Below are 12,468 nucleotides of genomic sequence, written 5' to 3'. Positions count from 1 at the left end.
TGTGCTACAAGTGTCGTTTTGACAGTGTGGTGATTGTCCTTTTCAGTCTCAAGTTATGGTGCATCAAAGATGTAGTCCATCAAGCAAGAAATTCGCCATATTTCACGTTTTTACTACCTGCGAGATAAAACTGCAACGAAGGCTGCCGAAAAAATTCGTGTAGTTTATGGACCCGATATTATAACGATTCGCACAGCACAGCGTTGGTTCGATCGATTTCGTTCTGGTGTAGTGGCTATCGAAGATACACCCCATACTGGTAGGCCAATCATCGTGGAAACCGATTAAATCGTTGAAATCATCCAAGTAGACCGGCACGTGAAGCTACAGGAGCTCGGATGGGATGTCCTCGTGCACCCACCGTATAGTCCGGACCTGGCTCCAAGTGATTATCATCTCTTCCGGTCCATGCAAAACGCTCTCGGTGATACTAAGTTGGCCTCAAAAGAGGCTTGCGAAAACTGGCTATCTGAGTTGTATGCAAATAAGGAGGTGGGATTTTATAGAGGGGGTATAATGAAGTTGCCTTCTAAATGGCAACAAGTTTGCGAACAATACGGCACATATTTTTAATTTAATTAAATTGGTTAATTTAATTAATAATTGGTTAAATTGGTTAATTTTAAGTATGTTAAATAAAGCGTCAAATTTCTATCAGAAATACGACATTTCTTTTTCCCCAACCCAATATAAATCTGTGCTCGTCGCCATCTGGAAAGTTTATTTTTGTTGTTTTTCCATAACGTTTCGCCTATTCGCACGCCGAAATGGGTGTACATAGTTGAGAGTGATGCAATACCCTAAAATAATATATTATAACTGTCCATTAGTAAATTGTTTCAATAATCTAGAGAGTGGCCATCTTACCCCGGGTGGCCGTCTTGTCCCGCCTTCCCCTATATGGTATCTAAAAAAAACATGAAATTTATCATGAAGCTGCGCCTTGAGTTATTCAACTAACGATTCACTTGGTGTGATGTTCTCATTCAATTCGCCAATTAGGCGCGTTCAAAGGTGCGTTTATGGCAATTCACATCTTTTACAATAGTGGCCACTTATAAAACGCTAACAAAATCATTGTTATTTTCATTGGCTCAATTTTGATGGACTACACTGCCGTAATCTCGCAAAGTGACGCAAGCGCCAAAATTGACATTTTCCTTTTGTTGTTATAGATCGATGAAGAATTCCAAATGCTTTCAAACAACTGCGAAGTTTTACAGAAATGTGAAAAAATGACCCCGTAAAAGCCTAAAAACGGAGTGGCGCAAGCGCCATTTCCACTGTGATGTGGCGCAAGCGCTATTTTCCCTATGGTGTGACGTGATTTAATTATGATAGGAAGTGATTTTCTATCTGATCTGATAGCATAGAATGGATTAGCAGGGACAGCAAATTTCACATAGAAACATCTTCCGTAATGAACGTTTAGCATAATGAAAATCACTTCTCCGAAAAGTTCGTCATGTCAAATATTTTAATCCAAAACAGTCCATCCCCATGCAGTGCTACATTTATAATAGAAATTTGTTTCAGAACTACAAATAATGTACTTTGCTCTGTTTATAAATCTCGTCAAATATTTAAATTCATAAAATCAAACTCACCTCAAAGGAAAAAAATATCCTTGATCGATCACATACTGCACATAAACATTGTAACTAATTAGTTTAAACTCATCAATTTAATTGTTGATTACCAGAATTGATGTCTTTTGATGGCAATGATGTCTTCTATCCTCAGGTATCAAGCGATAAAGCTTCTTGACGCTGTTTACTTTCTCACATGCTCATTTCTCTTTCGGATGGATTGAAGCTGAGTGTTGATTGAAGGGTAAATGTCGGATTTGGTGAAAAGCTGCACTTTTATAAATCCTCCATCGAAACGCATCTTGTAACAAAACTTAAAACATACTCGCATAAACTGTATCTGCTTTACATCGGATGATTCTGGACGGGATTATCTTATGTTTTCAATGTTTTCAATTGTATTTTGGGTTGGAAAAAAATGGTACTGTCTATAATTGTTACAATCGGGTTCTCAACTATGTTAGCCTGTTCAACGCATGTTACAAAGTCGGAAAATGTGTGGAACTTTTCTCCCTGATGCTTTCTCATGCTCCGCTCAACGGCAGCATTTTGGATAAAATAATTGGAAACAGATTCTCGCATACATTTATGGATGAACGCCAATCGGTTGTGGAAACAGCGATTAAAATTTGCTGTTTCCACAACAAATTGGCGTTGGTACAATAGCTTAAATAAAACGGCATTTTTTTCAAAAATCAAGTCGATGGCAATGTTTTTCCATCAAGTGTACACAATTTGAACAGATCAGATTTTCGCAATGTACGCGTAAGCTGATTATACATGCAATTTTACGAAAAGTCTCGTACTGAAAATTCTTCCCTCTGGCGCTTGCGTCACTTTGCAAAATTACGGCAGTACAGCTCTTAAGGGTCCCTTACACGATAAATAATAATGACATTACTTCGTCAGAATGACAATAAAAATGATCGTGTAAGGTTGTCAAAATTGAAATGACGGGCATTAATGATGCATATCCGGATTTTCTAATCTCGCTCCATCATTTCTGTAATAGGGCAGGGACACTATCATTAGTGGTGTCTAGGATACTGTGCGACATCTTGTGTTAAAATCTTTGTTTGTGAGAAAATTTACTCTCTATCAGGTTAATGGGTCCAAAAGAATTTTAAATCCCTTAAATTATGAATGACAGTTATTACTTGTTGCTAGTTGAATGCATAAAACACGTAGCACTGAAACTTACCAAATCATTTTTTTATATTTTTTCTGAAATCCCTAATAACATTCATTATTATAAAATAAAATTATACCCAGATAATATTTTAGTTCAAGGTTTTTTCACCATTTGCGGAAAACTTGTTATTCTACTACATAGAGCAACATATTTGATGCGAAGAAAGCGATTTTCATTCATATTATTTGATAAAGCACGAAGCATAAAATATTAATTCGCGATGGCTATTTAACAGTGTCGACATCTATTACCCAATTACGGGGGTGAAGCACACGGGTAAGATACGGTGTCGACAACTACGAAGGTATTAAATGGTAATAAATCAAGCATAATCTATTAAGATTACTATGATAAAATACAGATAGATCAACGAAAAGCATTTCAAAATATTTTATTGAATGTTCATAACATTCTTGATTCTTGATTCTTCATCCATTACTGAAAAACATTATAAGAACAGATCAAATTGTTGAAATTATAATTAGAAATCATTATTAGAAACATGTTTCGTTTAAGATTTTTTCTTTGTTTGCAGAAAACCTTTCAAATTATTAACGGGGATGTTTATTTGACAGAATAAATTGATTTTCATTGATAATTTTCATTTCGAAAATGTGTTGATTTCTCTTACGACTATGAAGGCCAGAGTTGCTGCATTCCTGCAAGCGATAAGAATGATCGTGTAAGGTTGAAAAATAAGGTGATTGCGGAATGGAGTGATTCTTGCCACTATTTTCATTACTGATAATATCAATGCTACTGATCGTGTAAGGGCCGCTTTAGTTTTCTTACTAAATGATCCCTCTGTAAATTGAACTCTGAACTTATTATTATTTATTTTGGAAATCTACCCATCAACGGCCATTTTCCTAAGCTGTTGTGTGCTACGACGTAAAATAATGCTTATTTTATTACCATTATTCCCGTGCTGTTTAACGACCACTTTCGTTCTCGTTATCATCGCGTTGAACTGAACTGTTTTGGGTAATGGTCGGTGCTACTTCGGTGCGACCAGTGCTGATAATTGAGGGGGGCTGATAACTGACATGGGCTTGGTCACTACTATTCCATAGATCAACCCTGGCTGCAGTGGCGAGAATGTGCATAAGACGAATTTCGTGTCCATCACTATCAGCAGTAGTAGTAGCAGCAGCATTAGTGACCAACATTGTGTGAAAGCATCGGACCCGTCTGATAAAACTAAAGCCAGAAGTCGTGACGATCCTCTGCGCCTTGCCGGCCTTTGCTGTGTGTGTACCGTTTTTCGCCAGTGCGCCAGCAGACGTGTTATTGTCCAGTGGGATATTTGCATTCGTTCAGTTTTTCGTCCGGCCTTATTTGTCGTGCTATTTGGGGGCGAAAGAGAAAAAATAAAATAAAAGCGCGAAGCGCGAGTTGGATGTACAAAAACCACCGTTTGAAGCCACTTCTTCCGAAGGGAAACCGATTCTCGCGCAATATACATTTATTCGATGCGTAGCAGTAATTAATTTTTCTGACAGTGTTGCTTCATATCAGTGGTATACAAATTTATTGTCGGCGTGGGCGAGAAGATGAGTTCAACTGAAGCGCGGCAGATTGTTTGGAATTAATTTGGAGTTTTTAATTAGCAGCTTTTTTGGGAAGGGAATTTACCAATAACATTAACGGGAAAAGAACGTTGTCGAAAAGAGTTTTCTGTGCGAGCAAAAGTATATAGAGCTTATTTTTCAGTAAAATTCCTCGCAACTATACCGTTTCCCGCCATCATGGAGTTTATTCCGTAAGTAAACATTCTTTCTATTTGTTTTACTGGAACCCCTCAATCCAGAACAGTGTTCGCATCGTTCGTCTTATCGCTCATTATTGTTAGCAGGTCAGTGTCTCTTACTAACCACTGATATCATCCACGCGATACGTGGGTTTATACCTTACGATAACACTTGTTATAATCCCATCATGCGGTGTGGATCACACCTGATCGTTTACAACACACATTCCCACAATTATCAAGTTTCAATTTGAATTACAATTAAGGCTGTGTTATGATGCAACGATATTTTTGCTCGCGACGTTTTCCGTCGAATTCGTTTGCAATGATGTGGAACTAGTGATGTCCGGTAATTGTTCGATCAATGGTGAGTGGGAAAGGATTAACTGCGGTAAGGGATGTGATTCTGTAAACGCGAACACTCAATCGCGAACATAAATTTCGAAATTGGATGTATTTCAATATAGTGGCCCATAGACGTTCAATATTTTGGCACAATATTTTGATCAATAATATTGAACGTCTATGGGCCACTTAAGGCGTCGTGCACAGATTACGTAACGCGAGAAGGGGAGGGAGGTTGGTCGAGGTTGCGTTGCTCACTGTGTATTAGAGATAGAAAATTGCGTTACGTGGGAGGGGAGAAGGGGGCCCAAAATTCGGATTTTTAGCGTTACGTAATTTGTGCACGACGCCTAAGCGGCAGCATGATAGATGATGATAAGAAAATAACGAAAAATCGCAGTTGCAAGTAGCGCAAGTTTTTTTTCAACGATTCTTAGTTAAATTCGAAATTGTATTGATGAACGTGAAGCTAATGTAAACAATGAATGTCCATATATAAATGGTTCACAAATAAATGTATTCGTGATAAAAATTGGCTACAAGAGTTTTTTGGGAAAAGAAGTTTAAACTCCCGGAAGATACCCATTTGATGGGAGGCTCCCACATAATGTGGTTCATCACGTGTTGAACTCAGTGAGGTAAAGATCTATTTCATCTGTACTTTTTCTACCAAAAATCTGTACCATCGAAAATATTGGTTGTAGAGAAAAAACTGTTTTATTAGAAGATACTCATTTATTTGCCACAAAATATTATATTTACTTACATACTTTATATTTATGTTTTCTTACTACGAATACTATGTTTACTGTAAATGTATATTTATCGAATCACTAATGTGTTCGATGATGCATGTACATTGTCTTCTAAATTTGGAATCGCATAAACTCAGTAAAATTTTCGAGGTGCCGCCACGATTTTTATACAAATGTTTTGATCTTAAAATTTCGTTCATCTTGTCGTTGATGAGTAGATTTCGAAGCTTATTCTTGTTGATTCAGAAAAACAATCACTCGACGGTTACCGATGAGTGAGGCATAGTGAGAACATTTGGAAACAAGACATCGAAGCGCCGAAAATGCGAGCGAATCGTCATTTTTTTACGTAGGACTACGTCTTACATTAAGGGTGCCAAATCAGAAAACAGGTCACGTTTTTATGAAATAAAGTTAACGCTAATAACTATTTTTGCTGTGAACAGATTTGAACCATTCGCGTATCAATCGAATCGGAAGTTTTCTAAGATTTGTTTGATATGCTATACATTACAATCCCATAGTCTGTATATTGTTTAAAGTGATTAAAATTGGAAGCATTCCCATTTCCCCATACGTTTGTTCTGTCCATTTGTGTGCTTTCCCGAACAGAGCTGTCAATAACGGGCAACTTATGCAGCCGCTAGAATAGGAACAATGAAGGGGGATAGCGAAAAGAGAATATTTGCGGAGTAAACTCCACCCTTGCATAGTATGTAAGCATCTTCTCTGAGGAAAATTTTCAGAATCTTTCTGTGCCCGGAACGACAAAGGTCGCTTAAGTGCGCTACACATACAACGTCCCGTTACCGTCCCGTCAACTATTCTCTTGAACTGATTTTGCCGACGTCGAAGTTGTCGTTGCCGGTGTATGTGAATGCGACTATACGATTTCCATGGGAGAATATTTGACATTTCATTCGTATACGTTAACTTTGCGGCGATGGTACGTTGTATGTGTAGCGCTCTTTATTCTGCGAACATTTCACATGAAGTGTGTTTCGAAGTTTCATTTTTATCGCTGTAACTGTGTGCATCTGTTAGACCCGTGTTTGATGCTTGTTGAATGGTGATGCACTGAAGATGCCCCTCGCTAAATACTCAGTGCAATGCGTGCATTGATATAAAGAAACAAATTGCGACATATGGCCAATGTGTGTTGTTATCGCAAAGGCAAGAACGAATCGTTGCTTCTTGAAATGATTCTACAACGCAAGCCATTCAACCTTCTCAGGTTCCCCGGAACTTGTTACTAAAGAGTTATTTATGAATTTTTGGAAGTATTCGCAAATAATATCCGAAATTATAAACCAACAAATTAGGAAAAAAAGATTGCGTAGTCCTACGTCCTAAGCGATCGTGTCTCGGATACAACCCCTCGATTTTTTTAGTCATTTTTGTTTACCATTCCTGTACATATTCGTTTTCTGAAACCGTGACTTCCTTCTTCCGGTCTTGTGGATTCCTTTTCCAGGTCTTGTGGATTCCCATCGTAGAACCCAGGCAACGCTTATACTACAACGCTGGAAGAGAGTGCAGAGCTCAAATCTGTACTTCACATAAAGCTTCATATATACGTATTTTTTGGTTTTCATTCATTCCAAAGGATGCATCTTCAATTATTTCAAGTAATAACACTGAGCCATAAAAAGTAAGAATGTTCACACGCGGAAAAAATCTGTACTAATCTGTACTTTTCGACGAAAATCTGTAATCTGTACCGTGCAGAATCTGTACCAAAAACATCTAAATAATCTGTACTTTTATTTTTATATTTCAAGAAGCAAACTCTAAAACATTTCTAATATTTTCGCACGAGTGTTCGGAGAGAATATTATTCGATATACTTCGTGATTCATTGCGTCGCGAATAATGGATTATTTCATATGTTTCAACCCCCAGCCGTATAAATATATTCGAAAAAATACCTGTATTTTTTGGTTTGGTTTATTCGGCGTTTATTTCAAATAACGGATATGATAAATTAACTAAATCAGCGAGAAATCACCCAAAACCACATCCATGATCCATCATGCGTGAACAACTAACGAAATGATAGAAACAAAAATCAAGCTGATTCTTGCGATTCATTTTATCATGTTCCTTCATCGATGCATCCATCGGTTTCAACAGCTGGCTTTTTACATCTAACACAAATATAATTTTGGTAGCTGTTTAGTCAATTTTTCGTGCGTAGTGATGTGTTTTTGACGCTGAGGAAGCTTCCGGGAAATGGGTGGAAAGTAAATTTCAACACAGGTCCAAAATTTGATTGTGCGTGACTTCCAGCGTAAGGAGTCTCAACGAAACATTACTGAGAAGTTAGGGTAAACTGTGGTGCGGTCCACCTGGTCATTCTGAAGAATCAGATGCTCGGCATGGCCGATCGTCCGGGAAAAGGACAGAAACGTAAGACTGATGCAATAACGGACACGCTAATCATCCGGGAAGGAAAAAAAACATGAACGACCATTCGGGCGATTAAGGGGGAACCCCGGTCTGGAAGGTTGAAAAATAATGAAATCGCGGAAGTTAGGAATAAAGTGAAGTATTCGGGTTTTTGGTTATTGTTTAAGATATATTTGAAAATGTGTTTTCCATTTTTTGAGTGCACAAATCATGATTATTACGCTGTTGGCAGCTGGATGCGAAGATGCTGTCTGAAAATCAGTACCTTGCTGGTGGTATCGGTTCTGAAGCAACAGGTTGTCACAGAACGAATTTCAGTGAATGTTTTGAAACATTAGGACAATACCTAAAGCGTTACATATGGGTTTTTGAAAATTCTAAAAAATGCCAAAATGGCGGCCATTTTGGTTCTTCTTCTTGAATGGCGTTAACGTTCTCTGTGGAACTTTTGCCGTCTCAACGAATGCATTAACTAGCGTCATTTATTAATACTTAGTTGAGATTTCTTAAGCCAAATAACACGCCTTCATTGTATTCCGAGGGGCAAGCTCTAGAATACGCGTGACCACAGTGCAAGCCGAAGGAAATTTCTCTGACGAAAAATCCTCCGGCCAGAACGGGAATCTAACCCGAACACCCGGCATGATAATGTGAGACGCTAACCACTCGGCCACGGGTGCACTGAATTTTGGTTATTTGTCATGAAAATTTTTTTGGCCATTTTGGTTATTTGTCATGAAAAATTGCAATATCAAAAAACGACCATGTAACGCTTTAGAGAATTCATTTTTACATGCTCATTAAAAAATTCGACCCGGTTCAAACCAATGGTGTGGCCACTCCGAAGCCCCGACTTGAATCCTATTGAGAATTTATGGGCGATTTTGGACAACAAGGTGGGCAAAACTGACGTTCGAACAAGCAAAACAATTTTGCTACGTTGAAGACGAAGACGAGCTGGTCCTCCAACACCTCCGGAACCTCGTGGAGAGTATGCCGAAGCATTATCAGTTGGTTATCAAGGCCAAAGCCAAACTTATTATTTGTTTATGTTTGTTTTTTATATTTTTTTTAAATACATCATGAAGTGGATTTTTTTATGTCATACCTTGATGGTACCGATTTAGGAACGAATGTCAGCGTTTATTTTTCTAATTCTAAATAAATCAACGATACTGAAATTACAGAATGGTCTACTAATTACCTACTTTCACGTAGAACACCGAAAAGTTTGAAAAACTTTCAATATTGAACACTTTGATTTCAAATGGGGTTGGAATAGGTTTTTTTTTATCTGTATTATAGTGATTTTCAACTCATTTGGCTGGTTCGTCACTTTTTACTTCCATTTTTGGAAGAATGTCGGGAGTGAGAATTCAACTCGTGACCTTTAGCGTGAGAGGCATGGATGTTACCACTACGCCAGATCGCCTCCACGGTGGAATAGGTTTGCGTCCATCATTATAATCACTGAATTTATTAATTTCATAAGATAAACTGAAAGAATACTAGTAATGTAAGGGTTACAAGAATGACTTGACAGATTGTTTTTTGTTGAATAAGGTATTCGTTTGAAACCTAAAAGTTATTGCTACTTTATTATATGTATTCTCCATCGGAAGCCGGAAGCTTTGCCAATCTTCAAGAAATACACGGATTCCACGAAGTATAGTGGTTTTGAAGCGATCCAGTTATCGAACTAATTTTTGATTTGATATAAGATCGGAACTGCTGTTCAGGAAGAGCCTACTTCATGGACCGGAACAAATAGCAATCTGAATGAGCAATGTCTAAGGAATATGGCAGGCGAGATAGACTTTACAGTTCACTCTTTCTAGATAATTCCTAACAGATTTATGATCATGTGGTCTGGGGTTATTATGCTATAAATTTGCCATGTCCTGTTTATTCTCCCATTCCGGTCGTTTCCCCTTCATTACAATTTAGTGTCTTGATTTTTTTTTGGACGGTTTCCATCCGAATAAAAAACATTGGTTCTGAATCGTTTTGACCAATTTTTGCACATGCTAACTGATGATGCATACTCTTTGTAACATCGACGAGTAAACGATGCCTCTCGCTTACACTGTTTAATAGAAAATAATTAAGATAAATAACTAATATACTTCTCTTTTCAATAAACTTGACCTTTTTCTGGCACAAAAACGAAGTTTTCAAAGTGATAAAAATATTGATTGTTTGCACTTCAAAATATGTTGTCAACATTGGCTACATTATAAATCCATAAAGCAATATTGGTACGCTTGATATTGGCCAGAATTTAACTACAGGGTGATTTTCTAGGTACGTTTTTCCTACTTTCATTTCTGACTGCACATGCGTAATTAGTGATTCAAAAAATGCTCCGTTGCCCTTTCGTCATAAATAAGCGAATTCGTGCTCCGTGAAAAATGGGTTTCAAAATGTATACACCAACTAACAAAATTGTAGCATTTGGTATAATGTGCAGCCTTATACACTACAAGAACTGTAAATGCAACCAGGAAAATGCACTACACTAGAACCCCGATTATCCTCGGAATAGTCTGCCTAGCTTACCGCGAATAACGAAAATCGCGAATAACGCAATAAAGGACTAAAAATGATTTCCAAACACGAAAAAAAAATTTCTTCATGAAAACTACGTTTTATCAATACAGAAATCATTAAACTATCCATTTACAAGGTCGTGTACACCAGTGGTCAGATAATGTGAAAGCCATAACCAAAACAAAGGTACATGAGCCTATCACTTATTGACAAATTCCGGGAAGGCCTATAGATTTACCATGGAATTCGCTATCTCGAATAATCCGCACCGCGGAACATCCGCTCGCGTTCCACTGTACTTGGTGCGTTTTATGTGTCTGCGGAATCCTTGGTCCGTGAAGAAAGAATAAGTTGACCGCCATGTTACTGTCAATTGAGACCGCTATCTATCACCGATTACAGCCAGAGTTCCTACATTTAATATTCTGTAAAATTGTCTGTAAAATCTGAATATCTGTATTTTGAGCAAAAAAAAAAAGGATAAAAAATCTGTATCAAAAAAGTAACGGAAAAAATTAATAGAATGGTTTATTTTAATTTTGAATTTATATTTTAATCTATGGGTTGTTAAATTTGTAAATACAACAAAATAAATCCTCAAAAGGTTTTTTTATAAACCTCTGTAGTGACCCTTTTCACGCGTCCCATTAGCAATATTTTAATAAGAATTCTAATGGTTAAGATTCCTACTAGAGAATCCAATCAAGGGTCTTCCAATAGGATAGTTGGAATTTTCCATACTAATGAAAAATTCCATATATGCAGGAGGTAGCAAACAACATCCTCATCCAAACATTACATCCTCAGCGAAGGATGAGGATAAGAGAGGAAAATAAAAGGGAGTCGATCGTCAGCCACGCAAGAGGACAGTCGTGTCTCCTGCAAAAAGGAAAAAGTTGTGTTGTTATTTTAAAAGAAAAACCAAGTGCCTAAACCTCGCGGGCTGCTTGCACCTCTAAATTGTATGATGTATAAACAAGATTTCGTTGATCTTTGATATATATTTCTAATTCTAACAAATAAAAAAATGCCATATGGTTCAACATTTTTATAAATCAAGATATCTGCATGACTTAACAAAAAAAACAAAGTTTATTAGCAGTTATGCAACTGATTTTTTTAATCTGTAAATTCTGTATCTTTGCTAAAAATCTGTTAAATATTGAACATTCTGTATATGTGGCAACCCTGAATACAACCTTTTTTACCCCAAATGCAATCATTGGATCTGACTGATAGGTGGTTTAAACAAGGCTATATTACTTGCCACAAAACATGCGAATCTATGGGTCAATTTTGGTGAGAGCAATTAATCTCTCTTCTTGGACTATTTTTCGGGCCTTGGAAGACAATATTACACGCTTCATGGGTAGATATAAGTTCGAATGTTTGGAAAAGTTGCAAAACGGTGAAATTTTGCAATGATCACCTCAAGCGTAGTCGCGGTTAGCTATTGCATGGAATCATCATTGAAGAGTAAATAGCTATCACCAATTCAAATAAAAATTTCCTACATTTTTTTGAAATTTTTGTGTGTTTCATTTTTAAAATGGAAAACAAAACTCACCAAAAAATCATCCTTCACCAAATATTAAAAATAGAAAAGAATATGCGAAATAAAACAGCTACATCATTTTATCTGTAAATAATACGACAGAGTTAAATTTACTGAAAATAAAATAAAATATGGTGTAAACCAATAATCCTTTTTTCTCACTGTCTCAAACAACTACTTATCCTTCGGAAGGCTCACAACTTCAAAAGTAAAAAAAATCAAATGGAAGCGTCAACATTAAAACACTCTCAAAGGCTCCACATTAGGTTGGCTATCGAATTATCGACGTTGTTCGATGGCATGAGCTGAGTTAACGCACTTAA

The 12,468-nt window shown here is 37.1% G+C and overlaps 1 protein-coding gene across 3 annotated transcripts in view; it reads left to right on the top strand.

Moving 5' to 3' along the window:
• LOC129774664 (galactokinase-like) overlaps positions 1-12,468 on the top strand; it is a 93,804-nt gene that overhangs the window by 37,234 nt on the left and 44,102 nt on the right. Inside the window, exon 1 of one of the 3 annotated variants that reach the window (XM_055778491.1) lies at positions 3,987-4,543. The exons of the other annotated variants lie outside the window; for them this stretch is intronic. Coding sequence (XP_055634466.1) covers positions 4,530-4,543 — 14 coding nt within the window. The 5' untranslated portion in view covers positions 3,987-4,529. Of the gene's footprint in view, positions 1-3,986; positions 4,544-12,468 lie in introns of those variants that run through there. 3 annotated transcript variants of the gene reach the window in all.

The sequence above is a fragment of the Toxorhynchites rutilus genome, chromosome 3 (genome assembly GCF_029784135.1).
Source record: "Toxorhynchites rutilus septentrionalis strain SRP chromosome 3, ASM2978413v1, whole genome shotgun sequence".
NCBI lineage: Eukaryota > Metazoa > Arthropoda > Insecta > Diptera > Culicidae > Toxorhynchites > Toxorhynchites rutilus.
The sequence above is the reverse complement of the archived record's forward strand: the minus strand, read 5'-3'. Positions and strand labels throughout refer to the sequence as shown.